The sequence below is a fragment of the Triticum aestivum genome, chromosome 6A (assembly GCF_018294505.1).
Source record: "Triticum aestivum cultivar Chinese Spring chromosome 6A, IWGSC CS RefSeq v2.1, whole genome shotgun sequence".
NCBI lineage: Eukaryota > Viridiplantae > Streptophyta > Magnoliopsida > Poales > Poaceae > Triticum > Triticum aestivum.
Window position 1 is genome coordinate 611,536,056 of NC_057809.1, and position 23,154 is coordinate 611,559,209.

The following is a 23,154-nucleotide window of genomic DNA, read 5'->3' on the forward strand; positions in this document are numbered from 1 at the left end:
ATGGAGCTCCAACAAGCCCGAGGGCCCCAAGGGGAGCACCATGTCATCACCTTGCTGGCGACGTTCGTGCGGAGTGAGTTTTTTTTTTGAGCATCAGTACAAACACAAGCGCTCATATACACGCGCATACACTCATCCCTATGAACGCACACACGCACATCCTACCCCTATGAGCACCTCCGAAAGACTGAGCCGGCATATCATCTTGAGATTTACGAAGTCACCGTAGGCGCCTCGTCGTCGACGGCAACGTCTCCTCCCAATGAAAGCGCATCGCCGGAAATCCTGAAATAAATCCAGGAATAATACGAGCATCAGGATTTGAACCCTGATGGGTTGGGGATACCAATGTCCACCTAACCAACTCAACCACAGATTGATTCGCGCGGACTGAGTTGGAATGCACCATCGTGCCAGAGTTGGCCCCCAACGACTAACCACTACGCAAGCATTTTCTTCTTCCAGCAATGTTGTTATTGTCAGCAAAGTTTCTCTAAGCTGTTTCCAGTACCTCCATGGCAAACGGTGATAAGGATCTCATAGATTAAAGTTTAGAAAAAAATTCAAAAAATAACAAAACATTATTCACACGAATAAGTGAATATTCACTGTATTCAACGTAAGCACGTACTGCACGAGCACATGATAAAAGAACATTTACAAGAAAACACACGAACATGCATAGACGTGCTTATTGATAGTGTTAAAAATGGTCTTACATTTTGGGACAGAAGGAGTAGTAAATAGCGATTCCAAAGAAGTAAACTGCATACGACCTAGTAAGTTTAGGAATGATACAAGCTAGTAAGTTTAGGAATGATACAAGCTTCAGCACAGGAGAAACCAATAGAGCACACACCAAATAGCTACTACATTCAAGAACTACTTCCAGACACAAAGTGGATAGATCATGGCGATGCTAATAAGGAGTGGAAGTGAATAAAAGGCAAAGCCATCACCGACGCCTCTGTGATCTTCTTCCTCGATGTATCCTTCTCCTCGGTGGTTTGTGGATAACTCAAAGGATGAACCCTGAGTCGGTGAGGTAACTTCCAGACACAAAGACCTTGCATCGACGATAGATCAGTATGTTGACTTACATCAACAGGAAAATAATAAAAACAATAAAAACATGATAGACTTACATCACGGCGGACCTTATGAGCAGAAGCAATCGCCATTGCCATCGCCATTGTCATTGCCATCGCCATCATCATCCCCCTCGCCCTCGCCCTTGCATTGATCACCTCTGTGATCTCCTTTCTGAATGAATCCGCCTCCTCACTGGTCCCTAGACAACTCCAAGGACGAACCCCGAGACAAAAAAACTTGTCAACGCAGACCTTACACACCTTCATGTCGTGCAGAGATACCTCCTTGATGTTCACCGCAGCTTGAACGACGCGCCTGACGTATCCCATGAAGTTGTTGTTGGACTGGAATCCATAGATAGTTAGCCTGGCCAGATTCATGTGTTTGAAATCAGGAGTTGATAGCTCCCACTTCACATCCATGCTATTAGAGTAACTTGTTTGCGACTTCCTTTGGCACTTATGACCCCATACGGTGATGGAAAGCTCCTCAATGGATGGTGCAGCTTCGAGAAGGAACATCGTCCAGGCGATGTCACATTCCTCGGGGAGATTGTCCAGATTCACAAGCCGTAGTTTGCCGAGTAGAGGAGCGAGCACTTTTGGGCATTCTGGTCGAATCCAAATCTGGTGAAGATGAGAGAAACAAATTAAGGATGAGTACAACGTGTGCACAAATTATTGGAAACATCCTCAAGTGGGAATTAATTAATTAGAAGTTTGAGTGAGTACCTTTTCACTTTGAAAATCCAGGTGGAGATGGCTTATCGGGGGAGCCTTAACAAGCGTCTTGCTTAGGTGGAGGGCCCTGTCTACAGCATATCCACGAGAGAGATCTAGGTTCGAGAGCTTAGGGACATAACCCAGAGCTATGGGGCAATGATCATCATAGTGCCAATTTCTATAACTCATACGTTGAAGGTTGGGTAGGCTTCCAAGCCTTATCACTAAGAATTTCCCAGAGGTAATGTCAAGCTCGGCAAGTCGAGCATGGTGTAGAGTCAGCATTGATCTCTCCCCTGCGTCACACTGGAAGAAGCACAACGACTCCAACCGCGTGCAAGTGCGAAGAATGGTGGGTACGTCGGACTCACCAAACCTGAGGTTGTGCAGATGCAGCCGCGTGAGACCGGCGAATGCGGCCGGGCACTCGCTGATAAAATCATTGAACAGCTTGGCGAAGGAGAGGAGGTCGTCATGGCTGTAATCATTGTACTGCCTTTTGGTAAGGATCTCGAACTCGGTGGCGTCGACCTTCTGGGTCGCCATGGCGAGGGCGACGGACCTGCCGATCCTGAGATGGTCGTCGCCTGTCATCATGAATCTGAGCTTGAGCGCGCGGATGGGGATCTGTGGAGACCTCGTGCTGAGGATCTTTTCGGTCATGTCGACCACCTGGCGGTTCTTCCAGCGTAGATCGCGGGCGCTGGGGACGATGACGATCTGCGAGAGCAAGGCGGGCAGCTGGAGCGTTCGCTTGGAGACGACGCACGTCCTGACGGCGTCGAGCGTGCCCACCCTCTCCAGAATATTGAGCAGCACGTCGTCGGGTAGCTTGATTAGCCTGTCGATTTCCGGCGGCTGGAAAATTCCATTCAGCCAGGGAGGGTAATAATTAAGATAGCTCGATACAATGCATGCATGACTCACTACAAGCGAGAATTTGAGAAGAAAAGACCACAAGTAACGAGGCCTTACCTCACGGCGGCGGCGGCGAAGGAACTTCATGGCGGCCCGATCTCAAGGAACGACACGGCCGGCTAGCTAGGCTTACATCACGGTAGCGGAAATCGCTTGCAGCCTCTCCTGACTTCACCAAGGAGGTTTCCTGATCCTATTAAACGTACATGGCCTGGTCTTTTTAACATCGTTTCACAAGCCGTACGCAGACATATAATCATGGTATGTTCATATTTATAATGTAATTTAAACCGGACTCTTATTCCTTCTTTGTTTCGATCCAACTTTGTTTGTGAAAAGCACTTGGATTTATTACAAAAGTTCAGCAAAAGTACAAAGCATTCTAAACATCATAAAAATTACATCGAGATCCCTGGACCACCGAACGACCACTGCCGCCGCTTGAACGAGCCATCAACGCGTTGCTATCCCTGCTCCATATCGGAGCCAACCTCTCCTTGTCAATGACAACCGGGAAGCCTTCATACCATCACTGTGAAGCCGTAGTCATCGCCGTTAAACCCTTGAATCGTTCTGAAGAACCTGACGCCGATCTTGTCATTGCGTATGTACGGCAATAGACCCTAACGCCGCTACCTCAAGGAACTGGCAGGAAACTACCCCGGAGCTCCATCTAATCCGTTCCGACAGACAAACTTGACGAGGAATGGAGCCCAGAAGACCGCCTCGAAGAAGAAGCGTCACCATCTATCCTAGTGCTGCCCTTACAAGGACTAAAATCCTAACCTATCTACTAGCCAGAGCCGGCGCACAAGGATTCCCCTTTTCCATCCAACTTTTGCACTTGCCACATCTAGTTAATTTTTTTTTCAAGAAACTTCCAATCTATTCATCTTCAATCATGGCAGTACAAAGAACAACAAAGGTAATAAAAATTATAACCATGTCCGTGGACCACCTAGCGACGACTACAAGCACTGGAGCGAGCCGAAGGCGCGTCGCTGTCATCGCCCTTCCATCACCGGAGCCGGGCAAACCTTGTTGTAGTAGACAGTCGGGAAGTCATCGTGTTAAGACCACATATGACCAGCGCACCAGAGCAGCAACCATCGCCGATGAAGAAAGTCGTAGATCAGAAGGGTCAAACCTGTAAACACCCAAACAAAGACGAATGAAAATCGGATCCAAACAGATCCACCGAAGACTAGCACCGCCCGAATCCCGCGAGATCCGACGGAGACAAACCTCCACACGCCCTCAGACGATGCTAGACACACCATCGGGATGAGAATAGAACGTGGGAGATATTATTCCTACCAAGGGACGTCGCCGCCATCACACAACTCCAACCAAGACGTTGAATCTAACAAGAACAAGAAGGGGGTCCCTCCCGCCGGCAGGGGGCCGAGATACTCCACACCTCCAGCCTAGAGGCCATCGGAGATGGGGCGGACCGGCTGCGGCGCCGACGGGAGGAGAAGAACTTTTCTTGTAGAGGAGGAAAGAGATGGAATCTGCCTCATCTAGCTAATTGATGTAGTACACCCCTCAAACAAAAAATAGTAATGTAGAACAGGTGGTTCTAGGAGGAGCGTGGATGGTCGCAGCCGGCACAGTGCTGATGGAGAACGATGGTTGCATGAAAATGCTGCTTCACAGGAGCGACGATGTCGGCTGTTGTTAACTTTGCTCTACGTGCACTTTAATTTCTTCCTACAAAATATGTTCTAGTGTAATAATGTTCAGGCCGTTGCTATTATTGAAAACCATTATTTTTTCATCAAAATTCCCTAAAAAAGACAAAGAATTTAAACCCCCGTTGTCTTAGGACTTTGGGAATAACCATATATAGCTTGTTCAATTTCTCTCTTGTGGATGATTTGGATCAACTTATCTGTATGTATCCTATGTTGCAAGTTGTGTGTTCATTTGTACTAGTTTTCCTTGTGGTTCCTCTTGATTTTTCTCGTGTTCTTCGTGTTTCTCTCAAATCCACCTTCAATTCATGAAGACCGGACCACTCCAGTATCTTGCCCCGCATCATTGAGGTAATAAATTGAGAATTTTTCGCCAAAGTTTCATGTAGTCGGCTTATAAACCAGACCATCTCCGAGGAAGAAATTACGTTTCAATAGCGTGTAGGGTGTATGCGGAGCACCTATTAGGCTGGGTGCAACACTCAACAATGCCTTTGCCAAGTTGAAATTGCCCTTCTCCGAGTACATGGGGTACTTGACAAATAAGTTTTCCAGTAGTGAGGTCACCACGCACTGGTCCAGATTGATCGCGAACTTAACCGACCATTGTGTGTCACATGCCATTCTAAAATCTCACAAAATTTCCTAACGTATATAGAAAATATATATCATATTTGTAGTATTAGTCATAAATATTTTCTCACTCAATGAACTAGCTAGTTTGGTGGAGCCCTTCCAAGTCAACCCGACCAATAGCATGCACAACGCCATGACTGCGTTCTAGGCAATATGGATCATACTAGAGGGTGACGATGCGCTTCGCCGCGCCGTTACTCGGTCGTGAGCTAAGTCTCCTATTTTACACGGGCTTTTTTTTTTTGTTATCGGTGAGCACTGTTACACAGAAAAATCAAAGAACCGAACCAAGTTTACCGATATTCCTGGTTTATTTGGTTTATGGTGTCCTGATCGGTGTTTCCATCGCTAGTTGTTTAATGTTTTGGTGTATCATCAGTTTTCATCCTCTATAAACTGAATTGACCATTGGACAATACTCCCTCCATCCTTAAAAGAGTGTATTTTTAACTATGTTGGAAAGTCAAACTTTTTATATTTAACAGTATTTATACAACACATTTATGCCCTCAAATTAGTAGCATCAGATTCATGATAAAATATACTTTCATCATATACCTATTTGGTTTCACAAACATTGATATATTTTTGTACAAACTCGGTAAAATTTTAAGATAGTTTGACCCTCCAACAAAGTTAGAAGTACACTCTTTAAAGGACGGAGGGAGTATGCATCAAAATTGGCCTCCTTTTTCTCTAATTTCCTTACTTTGCTGGCCCAAGGCCCAGACACCACGCACACGCGCACACAACCCAATTTACTCATGCATCTGCCTCTCAAAAACACTCTACACTGTACTGTTATTCACCACCAAACGGACTCCAATTTCTCAATCTAGTTGCCTCCCAATCTTGGGTTAGATCTACTGATCCAACAGGTGCTCATGTTGGCTTGGATCTCCAACGCCTAATATTTCCTTTCTGGCTCTTCCCCACCGCTAGCACGATGTCGGTATTCCATTGCAAATCCACCACTTTAGACCGAATGGTGTAGACGAAGAGAGCTATGACCCGACCACATGATCCTATTCAACATGCAACTTGTTTTTTTAGGGCAGTCTAACTTGTCCAAAGAACACCAAATGTGCACGGCTTTGTTGGGCATCTGGCCAACCAGAGGATCGAAGAAAAAAACAAAAAAGGAGGAGAACTGTATAAAGTAAATGGATTGTTCTTGAAAAAATAAAATAAACTTTTGCAAATTTTGAAAAACAATATAAAAAAATGTTCATGAATTAATAAAAGATTATGAATTCAAAAAATTATTAGCAAAATTTAAAAAGTTAAAAAATGTTTGCGAAGTTTTTTAGAATTTCCCTAAATTTTAAAATTTTCACCGGTTTCAAAAGAAGTTCCCTTGATTTCAAAAATGTTAACGAATTTGAAAAATGTTCTCACATTTAAAAAAATGTTTTCACATCTGTAGGGATTCTTTCCGTGCATGCGTGTGGCCCAAATGAGCAAGCACTCAATTTTCTTTCGTCCGTACCAAGAAGTCAACAACATGTATCACGAGAGATTGATCTTGTAGTCAGAACAACCTGTCCTGAATCAAATTAACTACGCTTCTCTTCATAATACATGAGGTGCAGATCGAGATCGATGCTGATGGTGCCCCAGACGGTCGCCGGCGCCAGCAGGCGAGTTCCTCGGTGTCGACCTCGCCGGTTATTGGGGTCAGTAACTGCCAGGGTGTGGCTCTAAATAAAATATAGACTCTAGACCACAACAGAGAAGAGAACACACATATATAAATTTGCCCAACAAGCGGGTAGCCGATGTACATTTCATACGATGTGGTCAAGTAAGAAACAGTTAAGAGGAAAACAACATGCGCAATAGCTACTAGTATAAGCTCTGGAGTCCGGGAACAACTAAACCACAGAGATGCCATGAATGGTTATTGATTTATATGGACCTTGACATTATGAGCGGTGGCCATCGCCATCACCCTCGCCTTCGCGTTGATCACCTCTATGACATGAGTCCACTTTCTCCTTCGCCTCTATGATCTTCTTCCTCAACTAATCCACCTCCTCGCTTGTCCATAGACGGTAACTCGGAGGAGGAACCTTGAGATGAGGAAACTTTCACCGCAGACATTGCACACCTTCTTGTCATGCAGAAATGCCTCCTTGATGTTCACGGTTCACCACAACTTGAATGACAAGCTTGACGTATCCCATGAAGTTGTCGTTGGGCTGGAAGCCGTAGATAGTTAGTCTGGCCAGATTCTTATGCTTGAAATCAAGAGTAGATGGCTCCCACTTCACATCCATTTTATTGGTGTATTATTTTTGCGACTTCCTTTGGCACTTATGATCGCATACCGTAATGCAAAGCTCTTCTAGAGATGTTGCAGCCTCAAGAAGGAACATTGTACAAGCAATATCACATTCTTCAGGAAGATTATCCAAATTCATAAACCGTAGTTTGGCAAGCACACGAGTAAGCACTTTCGGGCATTCCCGTTGAACCCAAATCTGGGAGAGATAAAGAAATTAATAATGAATCCAAGTTGTTCACAAATTACATCTCAAGTGACACATAAGTTACTACAGTTGCATATCACAACTATACAATGAGAATTGAATAGAGATGATTTGGGTGGGTACCTTTTCACTCCAATATTCCTGGTACAAATCGCTTATGGAGGGAACATTGTAGGTCATCTGTTGGAGCTTTGGTAGATGGTGAAGCTCCATTGTTTTGAATTCCCCATAGGAGATAACAAGCTCAAGGAGTCGAGTGTGTTCTACATGCAATGTTGAATGGATCCCCACGTCGCACTCAAAGAAACACAATGACTCGAGCCGCTTGCAGGTGCTTAGAATGTTCTGTATGTCCAGTTCACCAAACCTCAGATTTTGCAGTTGCGGTCTTCTGAGGCCATCAAAAGCATTTGCACAATGACGAAGAAAATTATCGAACTGCTTAACAAAGACCAGGGGATACACCTCGGTGCAATGATAGGTATCCCTTGGCATCAAGATCTCAAACTCGGTTGCATCTAGTTTCTGGGTCACCATGGCGAGGCCGGCTGATATAACAATGGAGTGACAACGAGAGGGACCCAAGAAAACTTGAGCTCTAGCTTGCGAATGGTAATCTGCGGAAATCACGTGCTCAAGACCTTGTCTATCACGTCGGCCATGACGCAATTGATTCGAAAGAAATAGTGGGGGATAATATCGTGGAGAATCAGCGAGCCGAGGCAGTTTATGCATTTGCCTCGAGAGGATGCAGGTTCTTACACGATCAAGCGTACCCACCCTCTCGACAATGTTGCCATTGGGCAGCTTGCTTGGTATGTGTTCGTTGTCAGATGCTTTCTTTAACTGCAATTCTCCAGGAGGGAAATTAGTCATGGTTGATAGATCATGTATTGAGTTAGATCAAAAGAAAAATAGCAATACAAAACAGGAGACTTACATCATGGCCGACCTTATGAGTGGAAGCCACCGCCATCGCCCTCCCCTTGATCACCTCTGCGATCTCCAGTCTGAATGAATCCACCTCCTCGCTGGTCTGTGGACAACTCCAAGGACGAACCCCGAGATGAGGGAACTTGTCAACGCAGTGCTTGCACACCTTCCTGTCGTATAGAGATACCTCCTTGATGTTCTCCGCAGCTTCAGTGACGCGCCTGACGTATCCCATGAAGTTGTCGTTGGGTTGGAAGCCATAGATAGTTAGTCTGGAAAGATTATTGTCCTTGAAACCGGGATTAGATGGCTCCCAGTTCACATCGGTTTTCTGGGAGTAACTTTTTTGCGACTCCAATTGGCATTTATGATCCCATACTGTGATGCAAAGCTCCTCTAAGGATGGCGCAGCTTCAAGAAGGAACATTGTCCAAGCGATGTCACATTCCTCAGGAAGATTGTTAAGATTCACGCGCCGTAGTTTGCCGAGCACAGGTGCAAGCACTTTAGGGCATTCTGGTAGAACCCAAACCTGGGAGAGATAATACAACACTTGTAAATTACATCAAGTGATGCATAAGTTACTACCGTAGACATATAACAATCAGACAACGTATATTTCATATGCATGTATATAATGGACCTAGCCACACAAAAAATATGTTGGATCAGAAGTGAACTTATATCCGGCTCACGTACACTTGGACTCATGCTTTCAGTGGACTATCCACTTTGTGATAATAAATGCTTCTAATTAAGGTAATTTACCATCATATATATAGAGAGACAAAACGAGACAAAGATGATTACCTTTTCACTTTGAAAATCGAGGTGCAGGTCACTTATTGAAGGGACATTAACAAGCAGCTGGCTCAGCTTGAGGGTCCTGTTTATAATGAACGCATGCGCCAGAGTTAGCTTGGAGAGCTGAGGGGCATAGCCCAAAATCAAGGGATTGTCTAGGTTATCAAATATCCATCTATGCAAGGTCATCCGTCGAAGCTCCGGCAGGCAGCCGAGCTCCACTGTTGAGAACTTTGCATAGGCGAAGATAAGCTCAACGAGTCTGGCATGCTCTACGTGCAGCACCGGAAGTTTCCGCGCGTCACAATGGAGCAAACACAACGACTCCAGCCGCTTGCAGGTGGCTAGGATGTTGGGTATGTCCGATTCACCGAACCTCAGGTTCTGCAGATGCAGCCGCGTGAGACCGGCAAACGCGTCGGCGCACTCGCCGATAAAGTTGTTGAACAGCTTCGCGGAGTCGAGAAGATCGGCATCGGAGCGCCTATAATAGATGTCCTTGGTCAGGATATCGAACTCGGCCGCGTCGATCTTCTGCGTGGCCATGGCGAGGGCGACGGCCCTGCCGATCTTGAGATGGTCGTCGCCTCTCATGATGAACCTGAGCTTGAGGTTGCGGATGGGGATCTGTGGAGACCTCGTGCTGAGGATCTTGTCGGTCATGTCGGCCACGCCGCGGTTCTTGCGGTGTAGATCAAGGTCGCCGAGATCGATGACGATCTGCGAGAGCAAGGCCGGCAGGTTGAGCGTTTGCCTGGAGACGACGCAGGTCCTGACGGCGTCGAGCGTGCCGAGCCTCTCCAGGATGTTGAGCAGCACATCGTCGGGCAGTTTGATTAGCCTGTCGACTTTCAACAGCTGGATAGACATATAGATTGATAAATTCAACGATGACTCACGCACAAGAATTGGAGAAGGAGGAACACAAGCAAGCAACGGGGGCTGGGCTTACATCACGGCGGTGGCGGCGAACCCGGTTGAGCTTCATGGCGGTCTGATCTCAAGGAACAATGAAGTGGCAGATGGCGGCTAGGCTTACATCGCGGCGGCGGAAATCGCCTGTATGTTCCTTCCTAGGTGCGATGATCAAGATTGCAGACGTTTATATGGCAGCCTCCTCTGGCTTGAATAAGGAGGTTTCCAAATCCTATATATTCCACCTAGGTAAAGACAGCCTGGTTTTTTTAGCATTGTTTCACAAGACGCAAACATATAAAAACAGGGGTTAATTATCCTTTTGTCCTCAGTGGTGTCCATCTACTCAGTTTTGTCCTTAGATGCGAATTGTGTTCAGTTTTGCCTCTAGTCCGTGCGCACCGACTCGTTCCGTAAAGTCTGTCGTCTCCGTCAAGTCAACCTTTTGACTCGGCCCTTACAGGTGGGACCAGGCGGCAGAGACGGCCAATTTTATTCAGACCATTGCACGCGTGGCTTGTGGGACCCAGCAGAGAGCCGTTGAGCAGAGAGCCGTTGCGGGTGTGCTATATAAGCAGGCAACAGCGGCGGTGACCACGGCGACAGAGAGCACGGCGGTGACCACGGCGAGAGAGAGAGAGCACGGCGGTGGGAAGCTAGCTGTGGAGGGCGCGGCGGCGTTGAGACCCCCTTCGGCTCCGAGCTCCATGTCTTCCTCAAGCTCCTGCGCCACCTCGCGGATGCAGAGCCGGGCGCGTGTGGACATGCCTATCTTCGTCTGTGTGCGGTGCCGGGCGGACGTTGATCAGAGGGTTTCTCACACACCGAGGAACTAGAATCGTCTGTTCTACGTGTGCAACGAGAACGGGGTAAGAATCGGGGCAATTGCACCATTTTCGTGGTCGGGATCTTTGAGCAATGGGTTGATCTGTTTGGTGTTCATGCAGGTGACATGTTTCTTTCTTTGGGTCGATGCTCTGGCCAAGACTCTCATGAATGAACTGCAAGAAGAGCATGAAGAATGGTTGCGCATGCTGCCACGAACCGCAGTGGCCGCAGCACGAGCTCCTGAAGAAGAGATGGAGGTCGAAGCACGCACTGACAGAGAGCTAACTGTTGAGCTTAGAATGTTGAAGAAGAAGGTTAGGAAGCTTGAAGATCAAGCACTACCAATACCCATTTGCAAATACTTTTGGGCATTTGTAGGTATCGTAATCGCACTGGTTGTAATGTTGAAAATGTATGGAAAGGCATGAATTATGGAGGAATTTATAATCTTGAAATTGTATGAGAAATTCACCTAGTTTAAATGTTGGTCAAAGTTGTTTAAATGTTGGAAAAAAAAGAAGAAGTGACAGACAATTAAATATGTTGAAAAAAAGAGAAAAAATGAGGAATTCAGAAACTTTTGATTAATGAAATACAGCTCTCTGCTCTGCCTTTCTGTAAAAAAAAAGGTTGCTCTTGGGCCAAATTCAGAGCGTAGAGCCAAGTGTTGGGAAACGTAGTAATATCAAAAAAATTTCCTACGCACACGCAAGATCATGGTGATGCATAGCAACGAGGGGGAGAGTCTGATCTACGTACCCTTGTAGATCGCAACGGAAGCATTGACACAACATAGAGGAAGTAGTCGTACGTCTTCTTCCCGATCCGACCGATCCAAGCACCGTTACTCCGGCACCTCCGAGTTCTTAGCACACGTTCAGCTCGATGACGATCCTCGGACTCCGATCCAGCAAAGCGTCGAGGAAGAGTTCCGTCAGCACGACGGCGTGGTGACGATCTCGATGTACTACTGACGCAGGGCTTCACCTAAGCACTACAACGGGATGATCGAGGTGGAATTTGGTGGCAGGGGGCACCGCACACGGCTAAGGAACGATCTCAATGATCAACTTGTGTGTTTAGAGGTGCCCCCTGCCCCCGTATATAAAGGTTGCCAGGGGGAGGGCTGGCCGGCCAAAGGAGGAGGGCGCAGGAGGAGTCCTACTCCTACCGGGAGTAGGACTCCCCCCCCCCAATCCTATTCCTAATAGGATTCCTCGAGAGAGAGAGGGAGAAGGGGGCCGGCCACCTCTCCTAGTCCTAATAGGACTAGGGGAGGGGGGAGGCGCGCAGCCCACCTTGGGCTGCCCCTTTCACCTTTCCACTAAGGCCCAATAAGGCCCATTTGGTTCCCGGGGGGTTCCGGTAACCTCCCGGTACTCCGGTAAAATTCCCGATTCCACCCGGAACACTTCCGATGTCCAAACATAGGCTTCCAATATATCAATCTTTATGTCTCGACCATTTCGAGACTCCTCGTCATGTCCGTGATCACATCCGGGACTCCAAACAACTTTCGGTACATCAAAATGCATAAACTCATAATAACTGTCATCGTAACGTTAAGCGTGCGGACCCTACGGTTCGAGAACAATGTAGACATGACCGAGACACGTCTCCGGTCAATAACCAATAGCGGGACCTGGATGCCCATATTGGCTCCTACATATTCTATGAAGACCTTTATCGGTCAGACCGCATAACAACATACGTTGTTCCCTTTGTCATCGGTATGTTACTTGCCCGAGATTTGATCGTCGGTATCCAATACCTAGTTCAATCTCGTTACCGGCAAGTCTCTTTACTCGTTCCGTAATACATCATCCCGCAACTAACTCATTAGTTGCAATGCTTGCAAGGCTTGTATAATGTGTATTACCGAGAGGGCCCAGAGATACCTCTCCGACAATCGGAGTGACAAATTCTAATCTCAAAATACGCCAACCCAACATCTACCATTGGAGACACCTGTAGTACTCCTTTATAATCACCCAGTTACGTTGTGACGTTTGGTAGCACCCAAAGTGTTCCTCCGGCAAACGGGAGTTGCATAATCTCATAGTCATAGGAACATGTATAAGTCATGAAGAAAGCAATAGCAACATACTAAACAATCGGGTGCTAAGCTAATGAAATGGGTCATGTCAATCAGATCATTCAACTAATGATGTGACCTCGTTAATCAAATAACAACACATTGTTCATGGTTAGGAAACTTAACCATCTTTGATTAACGAGCTAGTCAAGTAGAGGCATACTAGTGACACTTTGTTTGTCTATGTATTCACACATGTATTATGTTTCCGGTTAATACAATTCTAGCATGAATAATAAACATTTATCATGATATAAGGAAATAAATAATAACTTTATTATTGCCTCTAGGGCATATTTCCTTCAGTCTCCCACTTGCACTAGAGTCAATAATCTTGATTACACAGTAATGATTCTAACACCCATGGAGCCTTGGTGCTGATCATGTTTTGCTCGTGGAAGAGGCTTAGTCAACGGGTCTGCAACATTCAGATCCGTACGTATCTTGCAAATCTCTATGTCTCCCACCTGGAGTAGATCCCGGATGGAATTGAAGCGTCTCTTGATGTGTTTGGTCCTTTTGTGAAATCTGGACTCCTTTGCCAAAGCAATTGCACCAGTATTGTCACAAAAGATTTTTATTGGACCCGATGCACTAGGTATGACACCTAGATCGGATATGAACTCCTTCATCCAGACTCCTTCGTTCGCTGCTTCCGAAGCAGCTATGTACTCCGCTTCACATGTAGATCCCGCTACGACGCTTTGTTTAGAACTGCACCAACTGACAGCTCCACCGTTTAAAGTAAACATGTATCCGGTTTGCGATTTAGAATCGTCCAGATCAGTGTCAAAGCTTGCATCAACGTAACCTCTTACGGTGAGCTCTTTGTCACCTCCATATACGAGAAAGATATCCTTAGTCCTTTTCAGGTATTTCAGGATGTTCTTGACCGCTGTCCAGTGATCCACTCTTGGATTACTTTGGTACCTTCCTGCTAAACTTATAGCAAGGCACACATCAGGTCTGGTACACAGCATTGCATACATGATAGAGCCTATGGCTGAAGCATAGGGAACATCTTTCATTTTCTCTCTATCATCTGCAGTGGTCGGGCATTGAGTCTGACTCAACTTCACACCTTGTAACACAGGCAAGAACCCTTTCTTTGCTTGATCCATCTTGAACTTCTTCAAAATCTTGTCAAGGTATGTGCTTTGTGAAAGTCCAATTAAGCGTCTTGATCTATCTCTATAGATCTTTATGCCTAATATGTAAGCAGCTTCCCCGAGGTCTTTCATCGAAAAACTTTTATTCAAGTATCCCTTTATGCTATCCAGAAATTCTATATCATTTCCAATCAGCAATATGTCATCCACATATAATATCAGAAATGCTACAGAGCTCCCACTCACTTTCTTGTAAATACAGGCTTCTCCAAACATCTGTATAAAACCAAATGCTTTGATCATACTATCAAAGCGTTTATTCCAACTCCGAGAGGCTTGCACCAGTCCATAAATGGATCGTTGGAGCTTGCACACTTTGTTAGCTCCCTTTGGATCGACAAAACCTTCTGGTTGCATCATATACAACTCTTCTTCCAGAAATCCATTCAGGAATGCAGTTTTGACATCCATCTGCCAAATTTCATAATCATAAAATGCGGCAATTGCTAACATGATTCTGACACACTTAAGCATCGCTACGGGTGAGAAGGTCTCATCGTAGTCAACCCCTTGAACTTGTCGAAAACCTTTTGCGACAAGTCGAGCTTTATAGACAGTAATATTACCGTCAGCGTCAGTCTTTTTCTTGAAGATCCATTTATTCTCAATTGCTTGCCGATCATCGGGCAAGTCAACCAAAGTCCACACTTTGTTCTCATACATGGATCCCATCTCAGATTTTATGGCTTCAAGCCACTTTGCGGAATCTGGGCTCACCATCGCATCTTCATAGTTCGTAGGTTCATCATGATCTAGTAGCATGACTTCCAGAATTGGATTACCGTACCACTCTGGTGCGGATCTCACTCTGGTTGATCTACGTGGTTCAGTAGTATCTTGTCCTGAAGTTTCATGATCATCATCATTAGCTTCCTCACTAATTGGTATAGGTGTCGCAGAAATAGTTTTCTGTGATGTACTATTTTCCAATAAGGGAGCAGGTACAGTTACCTCGTCAAGTTCTACTTTCCTCCCACTCACTTCTTTCGAGAGAAACTCCTTCTCTAGAAATGATCCATTCTTAGCAACGAATGTCTTGCCTTCGGATCTGTGATAGAAGGTGTATCCAACAGTCTCCTTTGGGTATCCTATGAAGACACATTTCTCCGCTTTGAGTTCGAGCTTATCAGGTTGAAGCTTTTTCACATAAGCATCGCAGCCCCAAACTTTAAGCAACAACAACTTTGGTTTCTTGCCAAACCATAGTTCATAAGGCGTCGTCTCAACGGATTTTGATGGTGCCCTATTTAACGTGAATGCGGTCGTCTCTACAGCATAACCCCAAAATGATAGCGGTAAATCAGTAAGAGACATCATAGATCGCACCATATCTAGTAAAGTACGATTACGACGTTCGGACACACCATTACGCTGTGGTGTTCTGGGTGGCGTGAGTTGCGAAACTATTCCACAATTTTTCAAATGTACACCAAACTCGTAACTCAAATATTCTCCTCCACGATCAGATCGTAGAAACTTTATTTTCTTGTTACGATGATTTTCAACTTCACTCTGAAATTCTTTGAACTTTTCAAATGTTTCAGACTTGTGTTCATTAAGTAGATATACCCATATCTGCTTAAATCATCTGTGAAGGTGAGAAAATAACGATATCCGCCACGAGCCTCAATATTCATCAGACCACATACATCGGTATGTATGATTTCCAACAGATCTGTTGCTCTCTCCATAGTACCGGAGAACGGTGTTTTAGTCATCTTGCCTATGAGGCACGGTTCGCAAGTACCAAGTGATTCATAACCAAGCGGTTCCAAAAGCCCATCAGTATGGAGTTTCTTCATGCGCTTTACACCGATATGACCTAAACGGCAGTGCCACAAATAAGTTGCACTATCATTATCAACTCTGCATCTTTTGGTTTCAACATTATGAATATGTGTATCACTACTATCGAGATTCATCAAAAATAGACCACTCTTCAAAGGTGCATGACCATAAAAGATATTACTCATATAAATAGAACAACCATTATTCTCTGATTTAAATGAATAACCGTCTCGCATTAAACAAGATCCAGATATAATGTTCATGCTCAACGCTGGCACCAAATAACAATTATTTAGGTCTAATATTAATCCCAAAGGTAGATGTAGAGGTAGCGTGCCGACCGCGATCACATCGACTTTGGAACCGTTTCCCACGCGCATCGTCACCTCGTCCTTTGCTAGTGTCCGCTTATTCCATAGTCCCTGTTTTGAGTTGCAAATATTAGCAACAGAACCAGTATCAAATATCCAGGTGCTACTGCGAGCTCTAGTAAGGTACACATCAATAACATGTATATCACATATACCTTTGTTCACCTTGCCATCCTTCTTATCCGCCAAATACTTTGGGCAGTTCCGCTTCCAGTGACCAGTCTGCTTGTAGTAGAAGCACTCAGTTTCAGGCTTAGGTCCAGACTTGGGTTTCTTCTCCTGAGCAGCAACTTGCTTGCCGTTCTTCTTGAAGTTCCCCTTCTTCTTCCCTTTGCCCTTTTTCTTGAAACTAGTGGTTTTGTTAACCATCAACACTTGATGCTCCTTCTTGATTTCTACCTCTGCAGCTTTCAGCATTGCGAAGAGCTCGGGAATAGTCTTGTTCATCCCTTGCATATTATAGTTCATCACGAAGCTCTTGTAGCTTGGTGGCAGTGATTGGAGAATTCTGTCAATGACGCAATCATCTGGAAGATTAACTCCCATCTGAATCAAGTGATTGTTATACCCAGACATTTTGAGTATATGCTCACTGACAGAACTGTTCTCTTCCATCTTGCAGCTATAGAACTTATTGGAGACTTCATATCTCTCAATTCGGGCATTTGCTTGAAATATTAACTTCAACTCCTGGAACATCTCATATGCTCCATGACGTTCAAAACGTCATTGAAGTCCCGATTCTAAGCCATAAAGCATGGCACACTGAACTATCGAGTAGTCATCAGCTTTGCTCTGCCAGACGTTCATAACATCTGGTGTTGCTCCAGCAGCAGGCCTGGCACCCAGCGGTGCTTCCAGGACGTAATTCTTCTGTGCAGCAATGAGGATAATCCTCAGGTTACGGACCCAGTCCGTGTAATTGCTACCATCATCTTTCAACTTTGCTTTCTCAAGGAACGCATTAAAATTCAACGGAACAACAGCACGAGCCATCTATCTACAATCAACATAAACAAGCAAGATACTATCAGGTACTAAGTTCATGATAAGTTTAAGTTCAGTTAATCAAATTACTTAAGAACTCCCACTTAGATAGACATCCCTCTAATCCTCTAAGTGATCACGTGATCCAAATCAACTAAACCATAACCGATCATCACGTGAGATGGAGTAGTTTTCAATGGTGAACATCGTTATGTTGATCATATCTACTATATGATTCACGCTCGACCTTTTGGTCTCTGTGTTCCGAGGCCATATCTGCATATGCTAGGCTCGTCAAGTTTAACCTGAGTATTCTGCGTGTGCAAAACTGGCTTGCACCCGTTGTAGATGGACGTAGAGCTTATCACACCCGATCATCACGTGGTGTCTGGGCACGACGAACTTTGGCAACGGTGCATACTCAGGGAGAACACTTCTTGATAATTTAGTGAGAGATCATCTTATAATGCTACCGTCAATCAAAGCAAGATAAGATGCATAAAAGGATAAACATCACATGCAATCAATATAAGTGATATGATATGGCCATCATCATCTTGTGCTTGTGATCTCCATCTCCGAAGCACCGTCATGATCACCATCGTCACCGGCACGACACATTGATTTCCATCGTAGCATCGTTGTCGTCTCGCCAATCTTATGCTTCCGTGACTATCACTACCGCTTAGTAATAAAGTAAAGCATTACATCGCGATTGCATTGCATACAATAAAGCGACAACCATATGGCTCCTGCCAGTTGCCGATAACTTGGTTACAAAACATGATCATCTCATACAATAAAATTTAGCATCATGCCTTGACCATATCACATCACATCATGCCCTGCAAAAACAAGTTAGACGTCCTCTACTTTGTTGTTGCATGTTTTACGTGGCTGCTACGGGCTTAAGCAAGAACTCATCTCACCTACGCATCAAAACCACAACGATAGTTTGTCAAATAGACTCCGTTTTAACCTTCTCAAGGACCGGACGTAGCCACACTCGGTTCAACTAAAGTTGGAGAGACAGTCGCCCGCAAGCCATCTATGCGCAAAGCACGTCGAGGGAACCGGTCTCGCGTAAGCGTACGCGTAAGGTTGGTCCGGGTCGTCTCGTCCAACAATACCGTTGAACCAAAGTATGACATGCTGGTAGGCAGTATGACTTGTATCGCCCACAACTCACTTGTGTTCTACTCGTGCAAATAACATCAAACCATAAAACCTAGGCTCTGATACCACTGTTGGGGAACGTAGTAATTTCAAAAAATTTCCTACGCACACGCAAGATCATGGTGATGCATAGCAACGAGGGGGAGAGTCTGATCTACGTACCCTTGTAGATCGCAACGGAAGCGTTGACACAACATAGAGGAAGTAGTCGTACGTCTTCTTCCCGATCCGACCGATCCAAGCACCGTTACTCCGACACCTCCGAGTTCTTAGCACACGTTCAGCTCGATGACGATCCTCGGGCTCCGATCCAGCAAAGCATCGAGGAAGAGTTCCGTCAGCACGACGGCGTGGTGACGATCTTGATGTACTACCGACGCAGGGCTTTGCCTAAGCACTACAACGGTATGATCGAGGTGGAATTTGGTGGCAGGGGGCACCGCACACGGCTAAGGAACGATCTCAATGATCAACTTGTGTGTCTAGAGGTGTCCCCTGCCCCCGTATATAAAGGTTGCCAGGGGGAGGGCTGGCCGGCCAAAGGAGGAGGGCGCAGGAGGAGTCCTACTCCTACCGGGAGTAGGACTCCCCCCCCCAATCCTATTCCTAATAGGATTCCTCGAGAGAGAGAGAGAGAGAGAGAGAGAGGGAGAAGGGGGCCGGCCACCTCTCCTAGTCCTAATAGGACTAGGGGAGGGGGGAGGCGCGCAGCCCACCTTGGGCTGCCCCTTTCACCTTTCCACTAAGGCCCAATAAGGCCCATTTGGTTCCCGGGGGGTTCCGGTAACCTCCCGGTACTCCGGTAAAATTCCCGATTTCACCCGGAACACTTCCGATGTCCAAACATAGGCTTCCAATATATCAATCTTTATGTCTCGACCATTTCGAGACTCCTCGTCATGTCCATGATCACATCCGGGACTTCGAACAACCTTCGGTACATCAAAATGCATAAACTCATAATAACTGTCATCGTAACGTTAAGCGTGCGGACCCTACGGTTCGAGAACAATGTAGACATGACCGAGACACGTCTCCGTTCAATAACCAATAGCGGGACCTGGATGCCCATATTGGCTCCTACATATTCTACGAAGATCTTTATCGGTCAGACCGCATAACAACATACGTTGTTCCCTTTGTCATCGGTATGTTACTTGCCCGAGATTTGATCGTCGGTATCCAATACCTAGTTCAATCTCATTACCGGCAAGTCTCTTTACTCGTTCCGTAATACATTTTTAAGGGCATTACATTGAGAAAAAAATAATTTGTCTAAAAATGAAGGGTGGAAAATGCACAAAAAATTGGTGCAGCTTGGGACTCGAACCCAGGACCGCATGGGTTTGTGGTGTTTATGGCTGCGCTGGTAACCGCTAGGACAGATGGCAAGACTTTGACATGGGCAGGGAAGGAAGGTATACATAGTGAGACTGTGAAATTTGTCAAAAAAAATAGTGAGACCGTGAATGTTTGCACACGCGTGAGAGTGGTTTTTCTTTGTTTTGCACTGAAATTTTGGAGAGCTGGAAGGTTGAAAACGTATTTTTACACTGCCACATGATTTTGGTTAGAGTGACACTTGGTTTAGGGTTAGAGTGGCACTTGGTTTAGGATTTAAAGGGAATAAATTTGCATGTTAGTTCATGACTTTATTTTTTTGAATGAAACAGAGGGCTTCTCACCCCCTCCGATTTTCATTAATGAAAACCACAAGTTCTCGAACTTCATGACTTAATTTAGGGAAGAAATGATATGTTTGGGCACGGACATTTTTTAACACACATAATAAACCCTAATAACTTCGATAAGATTCAACACACCGTGGCATTACAATAATAAGTTCACGGACACATGACGAAACATGACACGACAGACATAGAAAAGCAGCAAAATAAAAAATGAAACATGACGATCTTGACTCCGGGCTTGAACAACTTCATCTTGACCTCCTTCTTCCACCTTGGCCGTGCGCGCCCCTTCAACACCGTCTTCATCTTCACACCTCCTCCTCCTCGTCGTAGGAAAGGGAGTGCATCTGGCCTGGAGTGGGGAAGATGCTCTCGTAGTTGGTGTAGATGTTGTAGACGGTGAAAAAGATGGCCTCGCAGCTGCACCAAAAGACTTGGTAGAGGAGCTCGCGCGCGTCAAACAGGTTGGTGAAGGTGACCGTGAGCAGTAGGAGGATGTCGCCGCGGTCACGAACCTCGTTGAGGGTGAACATCCTCGGCGAGCCCCGTGTGAGGTGGGCATAGCCGGCTCTGAGGAAGGCACGTGTGAGATCGACGGAACCCCTCCACCTTGAAATAGCCCACACACGGAGCTCCCTCTCCACGAGCACGCCCGGTGGGTAGCGCAACTCCGGCATGACAGGCGGACGGTTGAAGGTCGGCCCGTTGAACTGCATCTTCACTTGGTCTTGTTTGGGGAGGGCTCGGTCGCTTGGGTGTTTGAAGTTGGAGAGAATGGATCGGATCTGGCTTGTGGGTGGGAGAGAAAGAGAGGCACCCCATTTATAGGCTTGTGGGTGAGAGAGGAAGAGAGAAAGGATGAGAACGATGTGTGTGTAAATCCGAGCGCGTGTGTGTATCCGGACGCGTGTGTGTATCCGTTACGTTTTGCACTCTTAAATTTTTGCACGAAAACGATGCATGGGGCGCGTGCGTGCATCTGAATCACTTCATAGCTCTTTGACCGGGCGGTGCATCTGACTCACTGCCCTGAACCACCTAGCTCGCCTCGCTAGCCTAACTCGTCTAGCGCGCCTCGCTCGCATGCATGCACGTCGCCGCCTCCCGCGCATGCAAACCCACGCCGCCGCATCCCATGCATGCAAGACCTGGAAAGGCTGAGACGCGCTATTTACTGCGGTCTCAGGCCCAGACAACGAGACGGCCCAACGGTCCATCCAGCGCGCCCGGTATTTGTTAAAAAAACAATCTCCTAGCCAATCAGATTGCATCTCGCGGATCGCCCCCCTCCTCCCTGCAGATTCCTTCTAGAAGGGTTAGATCGACGGCCCTTGATCGCCGCTAGGGTTAGATGAATGATCCTTGTTCAGCGCTAGGGTTAGCGGGGTTTGGGAGGGGTTTGGAGCAGTCAAAGCTATGTTTGACCAGATTTCAAATGAGCATAATAAATTAAATAAAAATCAGAAAAATAAAAAACCTGCGCACATAGTCTTCTTATGTCATATACTAACGATTTAAGTTGATAAACAAGGTTTACATACATTTAAACGATAAGTTCATGTGTATTGTGTGATATCTCGAGTATCTCAAACTCTCTTGCATGAAGTGAAGAAAAGTGTTTTGGAAAAATGAACATGACAATTTTAAAAAACTCACCACAACTTCATTTTAGAGTGACTAAGAAGCTAGCCATGAAGACTTTCTCGTACAAAAACACATAAATTTATGGGGACCCTAATTGCAGTCTGGTAAAACCCGACTGAACCAGACGCAATCCCTATCCCGTCGGCTGCAATCCCTCCTCCGCCCCGCCGTTGCTAGCACTCCCCAACTTGGTCGTTTCTCCTCTTTCTTTTCCTCTCCACCATGGCCGGCGCTGCTCGCGGACGTGGCGGGTCGCCGCCGCGCAAGCTCGCGCATCATGGCGCGGAGGCCGACAGCTGCAGTCGGCCCCACCTTCGGGCCATGGCGCTCGAAGCAAGCCCGCGAACACGGCGGGCGGAGCCCTTAGGCCGGCTTCCATGAGCTCCATGCCAGTCTTTTCCTACACATCTAGAGGTGCCGGGAGGCGGATGCGAGCTCGTCGCCATAGAGCCACGGTGGTGGTTAGAGAAGAAGGCGCCGCTGCAAAGGACGAGCATGCCCTTGCCAAAGCGCGTCACAAGTCTGCTGAGAAGTTCTACCTTGGTGTCGATGAGTGAGCCGGTTGATTTTGGTTAATTTGTACTCCCTCAGTTCGGAAGTATTTATTTATTCCCTCAGTTCGGAAGTATTTATTTAAAAAATGAATGTATCTAAATGTATTTTAGTTATAGATACATTCATTTTTCTAACAAGTAATTTTGAACGGAGGGAGTAGTGGGTAGTTTGCATTTGCACACTACAAATTAACACACCACTTCCGGCCGATTTGTTGCTAAAAAATTGTTTCCGACCATTGTGGATAAAATATTTATCGTGTATTAAAATAATATACTTTTTGCGGCATAAAACATATTGATTGTGTCCTAGAAAATCTTCATAGTGTATTAAAACAATTCGTCGTGTTTTTTTAAATGCTCATTGAGTCTTAAAAATGTCCATCCTGTATTAAAAATATTCATCAAGTGTTTTGACAATGTTCATCTTGTTTTCCAAATAAGCTCATCGCATATTAAAAAAATACCACGGATCAAAATAGGTCATAGTATATTTTTTCAGCGTTTATTATAGAAATGACCATTGTGCTTTAAGAAAACATCATATATTTTAAAAATGTTCATTGTATTTAAAAACAGGTTCGATGTGTACTTGAATTTCTTTTTAAGATCCAGCATCGCTGGCATTCATTGATAATAACA

At 45.7% G+C, this 23,154-nt stretch overlaps 2 protein-coding genes across 2 annotated transcripts; both read right to left on the reverse strand.

Annotated features, from left to right (window-relative positions):
* Positions 1 to 692: 692 nt before the first annotated feature.
* On the reverse strand, positions 693 to 2,937 carry LOC123131364 (uncharacterized). The gene is made up of 4 exons (XM_044551052.1): positions 2,790 to 2,937; positions 1,824 to 2,672; positions 1,146 to 1,718; positions 693 to 1,066 (listed from the first exon to the last, which is right to left on the reverse strand). The coding sequence occupies exons 1-4, from the start codon at positions 2,817 to 2,819 to the stop codon at positions 1,019 to 1,021; spliced, it is 1,500 nt and encodes a 499-aa protein (XP_044406987.1). The 5' UTR covers positions 2,820 to 2,937; the 3' UTR covers positions 693 to 1,018.
* A 3,913-nt stretch (positions 2,938 to 6,850) lies between these two features.
* LOC123131365 (uncharacterized) lies at positions 6,851 to 10,401 on the reverse strand. The gene is made up of 5 exons (XM_044551053.1): positions 10,247 to 10,401; positions 9,301 to 10,152; positions 8,498 to 9,022; positions 7,681 to 8,403; positions 6,851 to 7,548 (listed from the first exon to the last, which is right to left on the reverse strand). Exons 1-5 carry the CDS (start codon positions 10,280 to 10,282, stop codon positions 7,357 to 7,359), a joined length of 2,328 nt encoding a protein of 775 aa, XP_044406988.1. The 5' UTR covers positions 10,283 to 10,401; the 3' UTR covers positions 6,851 to 7,356.
* Between the last annotated feature and the right edge of the window lie 12,753 nt (positions 10,402 to 23,154).